The sequence below is a fragment of the Rhinopithecus roxellana genome, chromosome 11 (genome assembly GCF_007565055.1).
Source record: "Rhinopithecus roxellana isolate Shanxi Qingling chromosome 11, ASM756505v1, whole genome shotgun sequence".
Classification (NCBI taxonomy): Eukaryota; Metazoa; Chordata; class Mammalia; order Primates; family Cercopithecidae; genus Rhinopithecus; species Rhinopithecus roxellana.
Genome location: NC_044559.1, coordinates 112,871,004 through 112,885,954, shown reverse-complemented (window position 1 = coordinate 112,885,954; position 14,951 = coordinate 112,871,004). Strand labels below are relative to the sequence as shown.

The following is a 14,951-nucleotide window of genomic DNA, read 5'->3' as shown; positions in this document are numbered from 1 at the left end:
ATGCCCGGCTGACTGGGTAATTTATAAAGGAAAGAGGTTTAATTGACTCACAGTTTCACGTGGGGGAGGCCTCAGGAAACTTACAGTCATGGCGGATAGTGAAGGGGAAACAGGCACCTTCTTCATGAGGCAGCAGGACAGGGAAGAGCAGGGGAAGCTGCCACTTAGAAAACCATCAGATCTCGTGAGAATTCATTCACCCTGACGAGAACAGCATGAGGGAAACCGCCCCATGATTCAGTCACCTCCCACCAGGTCCCTCTCTTGACATGTGGGGATTACAGTTTGAGATGAGATTTGGGTGGGGACACAGAGCCAGACCATATTGATGACTCGTAAACCTAAATAAAACACAATATAAAACTGGAAGGATAACATCAGAGAAGATTTAGGTGGCTTTGGGTTTGGTGATGACTTTATAACACCAAAAGCACTATCTGTTAAAGAAAAAATTGGTAAGTTTGGCTTCATTAATATAAAAAACTTCTGCTCTGTGAAAAACAGTGTTAAGGGGATGAAAAGACAAGCCACACACTGGGAGAAAATTTTGCCAAACATACCTGTTCAAGGTCAGGTATCCAAAAATACACAAAGCACTCTTAAAACTCAATAATAAAAAACAACTCAATTTAAACATGGCCCAAAGACCTTGACAGACACCACAAAAGAAGATACACACATGGCAGGTAAGCATAAAAGGAAACCTCAGTGTCGTAGGTCAATAGGGAACTGTAGATTAAAGCAATGATTGAGATGCCTCTACATACCTATTAGAATGGCTGAAATCCAAAACACTGAGAATAGCCTGGGCAACATGGTGAAACCCCATCTCTACCAGAAAAATACAGAAAATTAGCTGGGCATGGTGGCTTGCGCCTTAGCCCCAGCTACTTGGGAAGCTGAGGTGGGAGGATCACTTGAGCCCAGGAAGTTGAGGCTGCAGTGGGCTGTAATCGCACTACTGCACTCCAGCGTGGGTGACAAAGTGAGACCCTGTCTCATAAAAAAACCAAAAGCACTGACAATACCAACTGCTGGCAAGGGTGTAGAGAAACAGGAAGGAACTCTCATCCATTGCTGTCAGGACTGAAAACTGGCACAGCCACTTGGAAACTAAATATGTTATTATATGATGCAACGATTGTGCTCCTTGATAGTCACTCAAAGTTGAAAACTTACATTCACACAAAAGCCTGCAGACAAATCTTCGTAGCAGCATTGTTCATAATTGCCAAAACTCGGAAGCAACCATTCATTTCTTCAGTAGGTGAGTGGATGAATGGATAAACAAACTGTAGTGTATCTGTAGTATGGAATATTATTGAGCAGTAAAAAGAAAAGAGCTATCAAGCCATGAAAAGATGTGGAGGAATCTTAAGTGCATATTACGAAGTGAAAGAAGCCAGTCTGAAAAAGCTCCATGCAGAAGATTCCAACTGTATGACATTATGGAAAAGGCAAAACTGTAGAGATGGAGAAAAGATCAGTGGTGGCCAGAGATTATCGGAGAGGAAGGGGATCAGGTGGAGCACTGAGAATTTTTAGGGCAATGAAAGTTCTCTGTGTGATACTATAATGTTGGATATGTAGAATTGACAGCAAAGGGTGAACCCTAGTGTCCTCTATGACTTTAGTTAATAGTCATGTATTAGTATTGACTTATCAAATACACGACGCTAATGCAACATGTTAATATAGGCGAAACCTGGGGCGAAGGGTAATAGCAGCTTCCTGTTACTTGCTACTTAATTTCTTTGTAAACGCAAAACTGCTCCAAAAAATAAAGTCTATTAAATAATAGGTCGGGTGCAGTGACTTGTACACTTGTACACTTGTAATCCCAGCGCTTTGGGAGGCTGAGGCAGGAGGAGGACTGCCTGAGCCCAAGAGGAGGAGGCTGCAGTGAGTTATGATCATGCCTCTGCACTCCAGCCTGGGCAATAGAGCAAGACTCTGTCTCTTATAAAAGAACATTTTTTAAAAAATAAACTTTCACGCAATTTATCTCTAGCAGGAGTACCTTGATATTGAGTGAGGCCTTAAAAAGTGCTGGTCTTGGCCGGGTGTGGTGGCTCACATCTGTAATCCCAGCACTTTGGGTGGCCGGGGCGGGCGGATCATGAGGTCAGGATTTCAAGACCAGCCTGGCCAATATGGTGAAGCCCTGTCTAAAAGCTGGGCGTGGTGTTGTGCACCTGTAGTCCCACCTATTCAGGAGGCTGAGGCAGGAGAATCACTTGAGCACTTGAGACGGAGGTTGCAGTGAGTCAAGATCTCACTATAGCACCTCAGCCTGGATGACAGAGCAAGACTCCATCTCAAAAAAAAAAAAAAAGAAACAAGTGCTGGTATTTGGTTTTCAGATGGTCTTGGTAGGTTTACCTTCCACTGAGATCATCATCCCTCTGCATAGTTTTTTTAGTTTACTGGAAAATTACTATTGATTGAAGCTTCCAATAGTTTTCAGGTCGTTCAAACTGAAATAAGAACTTTCGGATTTCATTATGTCTTTGGTTGATTTTACAACTTTGAGTTTTCATTATTCCGATTTGTTATCTCCCTGACAAGGAAGGAAGTTGCAGATCAATTGTGGACATAAGATTTTTCAGTTGAGGAAAGGTGTTTTTTCTCAGAGTCACCCCTCTCTCTCCCAGCTGCAGGACTTATGCACACGTTCAATGCCCACGCGGCCACTGACATCACGGGCTTCGGGATTTTGGGCCATGCGCAGAACCTGGCCAAGCAGCAGAGGAACGAGGTGTCATTTGTAATCCACAACCTCCCGGTGCTGGCCAAGATGGCTGCAGTGAGCAAGGCCTGCGGAAACATGTTCGGCCTCATGCACGGGACCTGCCCGGAGACCTCAGGTACAGGATGCTGGGCGCTTATGAGGACTAAATAGTGAGGCTATCCGAAGGCTCGGCGAGAAAGCAGCACTCCCACTCCGAGTGGGCCCCAACTCTGTTCAAGGTCCGTGCTGCCGACCTCAGCCTCCGTAGCAGCTGGTGCGTTTCCTCCTCCCAGTGGGTCTGGTCCCCGCCATCCTGGGAGGATCCAGCAGCCTTGCCGAAGTTGAGTGTCCTGTGTTCTTTTTGATGCAAGAGTATGGCAATGAGGAAAATTAGTCAGCATTCAGTTTTTACTGAAAGCTTCGCATTTAAAATTAACTGTAATACCCATAGGTTACTTTGAACAGGTGATATTTTTTCCCTTGAAAATTGTCTAACGTTGTTTTAAGAATGATATGGAAAAAAAGGGGCCGGGTGTGGTGGCTCTTGCCTGTAATCCTAGCACCTCAGGAGGCTGAGGCAGGCACATCAGGTGAGGTCAGGAGTTCAAGACCAGTCTGGCCAACATGGTGAAACCCCATCTCCACTATAAACACACAAAAAATTAGGCACATGCCTTTAATCCCAGCTGCTTGGGAGGCTGAGCCTGGAGAATTACTTGAACCCAGGAGACAGGTTGCAGTGAGCCGAGATTGTGCCACTACACTCCAACCTGGGCGACAGAGCAAGATTCTGCCTCAAAAAAAAGAAAAAGAAAAGAGAATGATATAGAATAAAAAAGAATACAATAGGATATTATGTCTTTAAAGTGCTTTTTTTTTTTTAAAGATAAGCAGTAATTTATGAGAGGAAACATAAATGGAGGATAAATGGGAGATGGAGCAAGCGTAGGTTGAGAGAGCTGTCAGGCAGCAGTGTAGGTCTGACACCATATGCCCCAGTAGTTTTTGACTCCTAGGGAGTTTTTTATATCCCTTGTCATTTTTCTAAACTTAAGCTCCTTTTGTTTCCTCATTAATTTGGTGACCACGTCTGTCCAGAACTTGTGGGACGTCCTCTTCTTCATCATGGCAGATGCTCCAGCATGGCCCACTGAGGCCGCCACCCACAGGCTCGCCATCCTTCATTCCCGCTCCCACGGCCCTAGCTGGAGCCAGGCGGTGCATCCTCCTGAAGTGCCATTTTTCTTTTGCCCCCTTTGTTCCTTTTACCTTCACTGTTTCAGCTTTTAAGTCTCCCTATTTTTTTCCCCACCTTTTTTTCAGTTTCGGTTTCTTTTTCTGTTTCCTTTCCTCTAGAACTCAGTTTTCTATCCTGCAAAAGAGTGGAATTACCTTGGGATTTTAAATGTACATATGCCTGCCAGGCCTGGTGGCTCACGCCTGTAATTCCAGCACTTTGGGAGGCCGAGGTCAGGAGTTGGAGACCAGCCTGGCCAACATGGTGAAACCCCGTCTCTACTAAAAATACAAAAATTAGCGGGCGATGTTGGTGTGCGCCCTGTAATCCCAGCTACTCCAGAGGCTGAGGCAGGACAATCGCTTGAACCTGGGAGGCACAGGTTGCAGTGAGCCGAGACTGCCCCACTGCAGTCCAGCCAGAGTGAGACTCTGTCTCAAAAAAAAAAAAAAAAAAGAAAAATACACATGCCTAGCCCCAGCCTCCCAAAAACGGGGGGATGCATCTTGGGCGGGCCTGGGCCTCAGTATCTGGGAAGGCTCTCTGGGAGATTCCATAGTAGGCCAGGGGCAAGGGACCACAGTGCTGGGACCACAAAGCCCTGGTCACGTTGACCTGTACAGTGGCGAGGGGCCTTCAGGACTCTGCCAGGCCTCTCACCGCCTTTACAGAGGACCCTTCAGCCTCCCGTTTAAAAAAACAAACCATTTTCTAGAAGTAAGCTCCAAAAGGGCAGGGTTTTTTCCCCTGCTGGTTCAGGGTCTGGCGAGGATAGTGTCTGCCACATAATTGGGCACTGAATGGAATTGAATGAATTGATGAATTTACCAGCCATTTCGATTTGTTTTCTTTCTTCAGAAATAACAAGTTTTTACTTTTTTTTTTTTTTTTTTTTTTTAATGATGGAGTTTCGCTTTTGTCGCCCAGGAGGCTGGAGTGCAATGGCGCGATCTCAACTCACTGCACCCTCCGCCTCCCTGGTTCAAGTGATTCTCTTGCCTCAGCCTCCAGAGGAGCTAGGATTACAGGAGTACGCCGTCATGTGCAGCTAATTTAGAGACAGAGTTTTACCATGTTGGCCAGGCTGCTCTCGAACTAACTCCTGACCTCAGGTGATCCACCCACCTCGGCCTCCCAAAGTGCTGGGATTACACATGTGAGCCACCGTGCCCAGCCACAAGATTTTTACATTTTGTAGAAGTAGACTCCAGTTTTTCCTCATCCTCTTATTTCTACTTGGAAAAATAAAAACTTTTCTGGCCTCGCTACTGGAAAGAGCAACAAAGGTTTATTTTAATGTATTTAAACGTTTGTCTTTTGGATATAATGACAGAGTCAGGACTGGAACCTAGATACTTTGGGGCATATACTGTATCATGAGTCTTAAATTTTCTAAAAATACAAAAAAGCATTCTCAGTAAAACGAGAGAGTCAATGTAGAGAATCAGAAGTTCCCTTTTGTTTGTCAATATTTGTTTCAGTGTAGCATGGAAAGAGTAGCTACCACATGGCTTAGTGATGCCCTGAACACCTTACCCCCTACACAGTGTTATGTGGTTCACAAATAGATCATTTTCACAGTTGAAGGTTGGGGTGTATTATGTGTGTGTGTGTTAGGAGTTTACTAGCAATTGCTTAATTACAGCACAGAACAGACCTCTTAGGCTGGGTGTGGTGGTTCATTCCTGTAATCTCAGCACTTTGAGAGGCCAAGGCAGGGGGATTGCTTGAGTCCAGGAGTTTTAGACCAGTCTGGGCAACACAGTGAAACCTCATCTCTACAAAAAATTAGCCGGGTGTGGTGGTACACACCTGTAATCTCAGCTGCTGGGAAAGCTGAAGTGGGAGGGTCTCGTGAGCCAGGACATTGAGGCTGCAGTGAGCTGTGATTGTACCACTACACTCCAGCTTGGACCACAGAGTGAGACCCTGTCTAAAAAAAAAAAAAAAAAAAAAGCTTCTACTTGCATATAGGTGGCAGCAAGTTGCTGATGGAAGTTGGGTCTCTGCAGAAGCAGTAGAGGCAGAGAAGCTGCTGTCCTGTCAACACTAACAGTCATTCTTGTTTTCTTTTGCCAGGCGGCCTTCTGATCTGTTTACCACGTGAGCAAGCAGCTCGGTTCTGTGCAGAGATAAAGTCCCCCAAATATGGTGAAGGCCACCAAGCATGGATTATTGGGATTGTAGAGAAGGGCAACCGCACAGCCAGAATCATAGACAAACCCCGGATCATCGAGGTCGCACCACAAGTGGCCACTCAAAATGTGAATCCCACACCTGGGGCCACCTCTTAATCTAGACAGAAATAGCTGTTTGGTTTTGATTTTAAATAGATCTATTTCCCTTATCACTTCAATTAAAGACTATAAACAACAAAAATCTCATTGTGTCTACACATCGGGGTGACCTTAGGTCTGTTTGTAAGTGGATACAATTAATAAAATAAAATCCATTGCCTTTTTTTCCTGTTACATTAACTGAAGATGCACCTAATCTTGAGGCAGCTTCTGAGTTGAGAATTATATTGTTATCCAATACTGTTGATTCATTTTGAATCTTTAGACACTTATCTCTTGCCGCATAGGCTCTTTTTAAAGGTGCTTTCACATAGCACAGACATTACCAGTAGTCATGTCAAATAGCAGTTGGTGTCTTCATTTTATGTATATTTATCATATAAGTCTGATTTTTTTTTTTTAAGCGTCTTGAATGGTTTTCTGGAGAGACAGCATTGGTAAGTTGCACATGACGGTATCCCAGTCATAAGAGGGTTGCATGATTCCTTTGAGTGTTTGATTTGAAAAGCCTAGTCTTGTCTCTCAAGAGCATCTTGGACCCCAGAACATTCTCCAGTAGTGCATTCAGTTCAACACGGCAAGTGCTTCTTCACTGCATGGAAAACCCTTTGAAGACAAAAAAGAAATCTTATTTCTTTTTTTGTAGCCTTCCTGATATTTACAGTAATATCATTAACTGTTTTATCGATAGCAAAAAAGGATACTTTTTGCAATGTAATTAGATGTTCTATAGTGCTATAAGGAATTGCCTTCCGAATGGAGGTTCATGTATAATACTCATTTACAATTCAATATATAATTACGCAAATAATTTTTAAATATAATCAATAATAAAGACTGTTCTGTGGATGGTAGTGTTTAATACATTTTATATTTTGTATAGTGATTTCAGGCCTTTTGTTTTCTTAAAATCAGCAGCTGTTTAGCCTAATTCTTAGCATTATTTTGTCCTTTGCGCCAGTACTTTTTTGTGCACGCTTTTTGTGATCTGTGTTAAAAACCTGCATTGCCAACATTGCAGCTCGAACTTAAACTTGTTATTCAAATAAATATTTAATTTTTTAAATTGCTCTTGTATAATCAGATGCCCCTTTTAGTATTATTTTAGAAGCATTGGGAGGGTTTTGCCTAAAGTACAATTTATCGGGAAAAACTAGATTTTAGTTTTATAAAACTTTTAAGTCTTTCATGGGACCTATATTTTCTTGAATTAAATTTTGTAGTTCTAGAATAAATAGGCAATCTAAAAAGGTGTTATCTGTGTTTCGTAAAGTGGAGGCTTCCTTATATTTTAACCTACTGAGCAATGAGGAGGGATTCCTGTCATTAAGCACAAGGGCACTGGATTCTCAAGTGCCCACCTTCATGAGAGAAAAAGCAGCACATCCTGCATGTTTCTGGTGCTTCCTGCTCACAGGCATCAAAGCCGCACATGTAAACTGACTTCTTGCCAAAGGAAATGACCCCTGGGAAGATCAAGCTCTTGGAAGAGGCTTTAACTCGGACGCGACCTCCTCCGGGAACCAGCGGGCAGGGCAGCCTTTATGCATGTGTAACTGGACCTCCAGCCATAAGCATGGTGTGCAGTTTGGAAGAGCCTGCTACGGAACTGAAATTGATTGGACATTTTATAGGAATTGATATACGGATGTTGGTCCTCAAAAGCTACAAACCAGTGGTCTGCAAAATAAAATGTGTTGGAAACCTCTGAGTAAGATCAACCTACTGTTGAGCTTTTTCTTTTTTTTTTTTTTAATAGCGACTAAATCTGAACTTCAGTGTAGCCTGTGCCCTGTGCCCTTAGAGCTGGTGTTTTCCTCAGTGGCAGGCCTATTGAGAGGAGGGAGGTAAGTGGAGTGTGTACTTACGGAAATAATCTTTGAAGATTGCTATGTATAAAGAGAAAATGTTGGGTACTTAGAGATCCATGTAAGTCTTATGATCCCAAGAGGAAGAATTTGTCTTTAAAGCAGTGTTGGCTGGGCATGGTGGCTCACACTTGTAATCTCAGCACTTTGGAAGGCCAAGGTGGGCAGATGAGCAGAGGTCCAAAGAAGACCAGCCTGGCCAACACGGTGAAACCCCATCTCTACTAAAAATACAAAATTTAGCTGGGTTTGGTGGCGCACACCTGTATTCCCAGCTACTGGGGAGGCTGAGGCACAAGAATCGCTTGAACCTGGGAGACAGAGGTTGCAGTGAGCAACCTGCAATCACCACTGCACTCCAGCTTGGGCGACAAAGGCTCAGTCTCAAAAACAAGCTCTTTGAGACTCAGTCTCAACAAACAAAAACCAGTATTGCATAGTGGCCCAGATACACCTGTGTTAGAATCACCTGGGGTGTTAGAAGGCGACATTCTTGCCCCTGGTTTTTCAGACTCACAGAATCAGAATTTCCGGGGTGTGGGACTTTAGGAATGTCTTACATAAGGACCCTACGTGGCTATGGCCAAAAAAGTTTGAGAACCACTGATGTCAAAAGGAATGTTGCAGAGGAAGGCAGGGAAAGTAAGAGGACCTGGTTTTGCAACTTCTGTGTTTTTTTGAGGCGGAGTCTCACTCTGTCAGCCAGGCTGGAGTGCAGTGGCATGATCTCAGCTCACTGCAACCTCTGCCTCCCAAGTTCCAGTGATTCTCTGGCCTCAGCCTCCCGAGTAGCTGGATTACAGGCACACGCCACCAAACCTGGCTAATTTTTGTATTTTTAGTAGAGACAGGGTTTTGGCATGTTGGTCTCGAACTGAGTTCAAACGATCCACACGCCTCGGCCTCCCAAAGTGCTGGGGTTCCAGGTGTGAGACACCATGCCCAGCCTTTTACAACATATTTTGCAGGAATTTTTTCCTCAACCATTCTCTTAACCATTCTGGCCAAATCTTGACCATCCTGTTTACTTCCCACATCTGAGCTATGGCGCAGCAAAGAAGCAGAAAGACCTGTATTTTGAAAGCTCCATGAAGACCGAAATGATTGTCATTGAATATTGGAGTTCTTGGCAAAATCTATGTAGAACATTTTAAAAGTCAGTAGACAGGCCAGACACGGTGGCCTGTGTCTATAATCCTAGCACTTTGGGGAGCTGAGACAGGAGGCTCACTTGAGCACAGGAGCTCGAGACCAGCCTAAGCAATTTAGTGAGACCTCGTCTCTACAAAAAATAAAATTTAAAAAATTGGTGGACAGTAAGTAGTCGATTTGACTTTCTGGTATTTCTGGTAGTCCTATTTTATTTTATTTTATTTTATTTTATTTTATTTTATTTTATTTTATTTTATTTTAATTTATTTTATTTTATTTTATTTGAGATAGAGTCTCACTCTGTCACCCATGCTGGAGTGCAGTGGCGCAAACTCGGCTCACTACAATCTCCACCTCCCGGGTTCACACCATTCTCCTGCCTCAGCCTCCTGAGTAGCTGAGACTACAGGCACTTGCCACCACACCCGGCTAATTTTTTATATTTTTTAGTAGAGACGAGGTTTCACCGTGTTAGCCAGGATGGTCTCGATCTCCTGACCTCGGGATCTGCCTGCCTCGGCCTCCCAAAGTGCTGGGATTACAGGCGTCAGCCACCGCGCCCGGCCCCTCTGGTAGCACTTTAAAACTTAACACTGAAGTGTATTTATCTTGGTATACTGATTTGTTTTCTGTAAATCCTATAGTATAGTTGCATCCAAAAATACAGTCTGTTAGAATGCATAGAATTAGTGAATACAACCTGAGGCAGCTGGATTATGGTGGAGTCAGTCATTCAGGCATTAGGAATAATCTGTGAAGGAATATTGAAGCTGCTTATTTGCACAGGCTGTGTTGAGGTATTTATTGTGTTTCAGTCCAAGAAAAATTGAAATATTGTATAAGCAATATGTACTTTTGGCTCAGTCTTTAAAAATAGTAGATTATAGTCTTCCAAGTTCTGCATGCTTTATAATGAATAAATGTGTTTTAAATTGTTCTGTTTATAGATGAATGAGCCAGCCATTTTCAGTCTGAATTTAGCATTCCCTTTAAAAGAGTTATATCTGAGTTCTCAATCTCAGTTTTAATTGTATAGAGGCCAGAATAGCTATACTGTGCTGCACTTTAGTTTTAGGTAACAGAGCAAGCAGAGACATCAACGCTTCAGATACCTGTCGTGTCTGCGTGTGTGTTTTTGTATATATTTGTGTGTGTGTGTATATATCCTTGAGTTGCTCACTTCCACACCCAGCCCACCCTTTTCCTCTAGCTTAGGTAGTGGTTGCATAGACACCATAATTTACTTTGAACAGTAATTTGTAAATTTTTCTCATTAAGAATCCACATATGAATCATAGTCATGAAATATGCCAAGGGGCACAATGAAAATCACCGACGTCCTGTTAAAAGTGAAGCATGGGAATATCTTCTTATCCATGCTTAAATCTCTGTCTTGAATGAGGACGGGAGCGGATGGATTACACAAGGTCTTCATTCAGTAAAGCAGAGTTCGTGCCACTGCACTCTAGCCTGGGTGACAGAGCAAGACTCCGTCTCAAAAAAAATAAATAGGCCAGGCGCGGTGGCTCAAGCCTGTAATCCCAGCACTTTGGGAGGCTGAGACGGGCGGATCACGAGGTCAGGAGATCGAGACCATCCTGGCTAACACGGTGAAACCCCGTCTCTACTAAAAAATACAAAAAACTAGCCGGGCGACGTGGCGGGGCGCCTGTAGTCCCAGCTACTCCGGAGGCTGAGGCAGGAGAATGGCGTAAACCCGGGAGGCGGAGCTTACAGTGAGCTGAGATCCAGCCACTGCACTCCAGCCCGGGCGACAGAGCGAGACTCCGTCTCAAAATAAACAAACAAACAAACAAACAAATAAATAAATAAATAAATATAAATAAATAAATAAAAAAGGGTAAGGCAGCCAGGCGCGGTGGCTCACGCCTGTAATCCTAGCACTTCGGGAGGCCCAGGCTGGTGGATCACTTGAGGTTGGGAGTTTGAGACCAGCCTGACCAACATGGAGCAACCCCGTCTCTACTAAAAATACAAAATTAGCTGGGCATGGTGGCGTATGCTTGTAATCCCAGCTACTCAGGAGGCTGAGGCAGAAGAATCGTTTGCACCCGGGAGGCAGAGGTTGCAGTGAGCTGATATCGCACCATTGCACTCCAGCTTGGGCAACAAGAGCAAAACTCGGTCTCAATAAAATAAAAAATAAAAAAAAGGGTAAGGCCTCAGGTTTTATTATCAATGCTCGTTGATAACAGCATTTTGAGACTTGTTTGGCAATATTAAAATGTTTGATAGCCTTTGACTAGCAATTCTATGTCAAATAATTTATCCTAAAGAAATACCCACGGAACTACCCAACAATGAAAATCAGCATATTCATCAAATTATTTACAACTGTAAGCAAAAGAAGACAGGAAAAGAAAACATAAACTTACATATAGTAATAGGGCGTTGGTTCAATGAGTATAGGAAAATCCAGTCTCGAATGCTATGAAGTCATCAAAAATCAGGTCTTAGGCAGGCCGCAGTGACTCATGCCTGTAATCCCAGCACTTTGGGAGGCCGAGGCAGGCAGATCACCTGAGGTCAGGAGTTCGAGACCAGCCTGGCCAACATGGCAAAACTCCGTCGCTACTAAATGATACAAAAATTAGCCAGGCGTAGTGGTGCACACCTGTAATCCCAGCTACTCGGGAGGCTGAAGCACAAAAATCGCTTGAACTCTGGAGGCAGAGGTTGCCGTGAGCTCAGATAATGCCACTGCCCTCCAACCTGGGCGACAGAATGAAACTGTGTCTCAAAAAAAAAAAAAAAAAAGGTCTTACGGCATTTAATAATAGGGAAATATTCACAATGTAATAATGAGTTTTGAAAAACAACTGTATATGCAGTATGAGTCCAATTTATGTATTTATGTATGTATGTAAGTATCTATTTATTGAGACAGTCTCATTCTGTCTCCCAGGCTGGAGTGCAGTGGCATGATCATGGCTTACCGCAGCTTTGAACTTCCGGGCTCAAAAGATCTTCCCACCTCAGCTTCCCTACTGGCTATGCCTACAGGCACACCACCAGGCCTGGCTAATTAAAAAAAAAACATTCTTGTAGAGAGGGGGGTCTCACTTTGTTTCCCAGGCTAGTCTTGAAATCCTGGGCTCAAGTGATCCTCCCACTCTGGCCTCCCAAAGTGTTGGGATTACAGGTGTGACCCGCCACACCCAGCAGTTTTGGTGGTTGGTTGTTTCTTTTGTTTTGAGACAGGGTCTCGCTCTATCACCCAGGCTGGAATGCGGTGATGCAATCTTGGCTCATTGTAACCTCCGCCTCCCAGGTTCAAGCCATTCTCCTGCCTCAGACTCCCAAGTAACTGGGACTACAGGCGCCCACCACCATGTCTGGCTTTTTTTTTTTTTTTTTTTTTGAGACGGAGTCTGGCTCTGTCACCGACGCTGGAGTGCAGTGGCACAATCTCGGCTCACTGCAAGCTCCACCTCCTGGGTTCACACTATTCTCCTCCCTCAGCCTCCTGAGTAGCTGGGACTACAGGCGCCCACCACCACGCCCGGCTAATTTTTTGCATTTTTAATAGAGGTTTCACTGCGTTAGCCGGGATGGTCTCGATCTCGACTTCAAGTGATCCACCCGCCTCGGCTTCCCAAAGTGCTGGGATTGCAGGGATGAGCCACCGCACCCAGCCAACATCCAGCATTTTTTTAAATGAGACTCTGTCTCAAAAAAAAAAAAAAAAAAGAAAAAAAATATATATATTTATAATTCTGCCTCAAAAGTCACATTTTTGGAGACTATGTATTCATGGTAAAATATGCAAAAATCTAAGGTGAAAAAAAGATGCAGCATCACCTGGAGCTTAAGAAGTATTGAATTCCTGACAATGGCCAAGAAGAAATTAAGAGGGCAGAAGTCCAGGAATGGATTTCGCACAGCCAGCCAAAAAAGCTTTAAGGCTAAAAACAGAGCAAAACCAATTGCCACTGATCTTAAGATAAACATTAGGAATGATGAAAAAGTTAGCAGAGTAAACAAAGCTTTTGTAAGTGTACAAGAGGAACTTCCACATTTCTCAAAAGGCCTTTCTCTTGAACTTCTGCAAAAAGAACTGATTTCTTAGCAGCGCCATGAAAGCAAACTTAATGTTGATGAAGCTACAAAATTAATGGCTCAGTTATAATACTGTGGTGATGCATCTAATTCTCCACGAAGACCAATTAATTAAATGTTTTATACCAAAAAAAGATGCAATGTAGTCTATTCAGTGTGATACCAACTTTGAAGAAATATATACATATGTATGCATGTACCTGTGTTAAATGTATATTTTTCAACTAAATGTGAATGGAAAAAAATACATTGAATTGTAACAATGGTGTTCTTGTGAAGAGCAGCCACACTAGTTAATTTTAGGGTTTTTTTTCCCTTGTATTTTTTCTTTTTTTTGAGACAGAACTTTGCTGCTCTTGTCACCCAGGCTGGAGTGTAATAGCGCGATCTTGGCTCACTGCAACCTCCATCTTCTGAGTTCAAGCAATTCTCCTGCCTCAGCCTCCCAAGTAGCTAGGATTACAGGCATTGCGCCACCACACCCAGCTAATTTTGTATTTTTAGTAGAGATGGGGTTTCTCTATGTTTGGTGAGGCTGGTCTTGAACTCCCACCTCAGGTGATCCGCCCACCTCAGCCTCCCAAAGTGCTGGAATTACAGGTGTAAGCCACCACTCCTGGACTAAAATAAACGTGTTATACAAAAAAAGATGCAATGTAGTGTATTCAGTGTGATATTAAGTTTGAAAACATATATACATATAAATGTATATACCTGTATAAAATGTGTATAGTTCAACTAAATGTGAATGGGAAAAAATAGATTGAATTTTAACAAAAGTTTTCTTGCAAAGAGCAGTCACACGAGTGCATTTTAGGGTTTTTTTCCCTATTTTTTAAAAATTTTCTACAATGTATGTGTATTTATTATTGATCACCAAACATTGGGTCATTTAAATATATACGTAATATATAATGTAAACTAATATGATTTTTAAAAATTTTTTTGAGACAAGGTCTCACTCTGTTGCGCAGTCGGGAGTGCAGTGGGGTGATCATGGCTCACTGTAGCCTCCGCTTCCTGGGCTCAAGTTATCCTCCCGCCTCAATCTCCTGAGTACCTGGGACTACAGGTACACCACCATCACGTATGGCTAGTTTCTTAGCTCTTTTTCAAAGAGATGGGGTCTTGCTGTGTTTCCCAAAATGGTCTCAAACTCCTGGCTTCAAGAGATCCTCCCACCTTGGCTTCCCAAAGTGCTGGGATTGCAGGCCTGAGCCACAATACCTGGCCAAATTAATATGATCACACAGCCATACCAAGCGGGGGCCAGCGGGGAGGAAGGTCAGTTCACCGCAGGCTGCCAAGCTTTGTGCACAAAGCAAGCCTGGCCTACCAGGCAGACTGTGGCGGAATCAACTTTTCTGTAGTGCCAACATGAAATGATTAACACCAACATGAAAGTATACATAAATCCCAGCACTTTGGGAGGCCACGGCGGGCGGATCACCTGAGGTCGGTGGTTCGAGACCAGCCTGACCAACATGGAGAAACCCTGTCTCTACTAAAAATACAAAATTAGACGGGCATGATGGCACATGCCTGTAATCCCAGCTGCTTGGGAGGCTGAGGCAGGAGAGTTGCTT

At 43.5% G+C, this 14,951-nt stretch overlaps 2 protein-coding genes across 6 annotated transcripts in view; both read left to right on the top strand.

Moving 5' to 3' along the window:
- SEPHS1 (selenophosphate synthetase 1) overlaps positions 1-7,974 on the top strand; it is a 31,110-nt gene extending 23,136 nt beyond the window's left edge. For 3 of the 5 annotated variants that reach the window (XM_030940626.1, XM_030940625.1, XM_010365951.2), the window contains 2 exons: positions 2,655-2,867; positions 6,048-6,429. In XM_030940626.1, the coding sequence (XP_030796486.1) occupies positions 2,655-2,867; positions 6,048-6,262 (428 nt within the window). In that variant the 3' untranslated portion in view covers positions 6,263-6,429. Of the gene's footprint in view, positions 1-2,654; positions 2,868-6,047 lie in introns of all 5 variants that reach the window. The other 2 variants (XM_030940627.1, XM_030940624.1) reach the window with 1 other exon arrangement.
- Positions 7,975-13,138: 5,164 nt separating this feature from the next.
- Positions 13,139-13,435, top strand: LOC104664479 (ribosomal biogenesis factor-like). Its single transcript, XM_010365985.1, has 2 exons — positions 13,139-13,282; positions 13,376-13,435. The coding sequence occupies exons 1-2, from the start codon at positions 13,139-13,141 to the stop codon at positions 13,433-13,435; spliced, it is 204 nt and encodes a 67-aa protein (XP_010364287.1).
- The last annotated feature ends 1,516 nt before the right edge of the window (positions 13,436-14,951 follow it).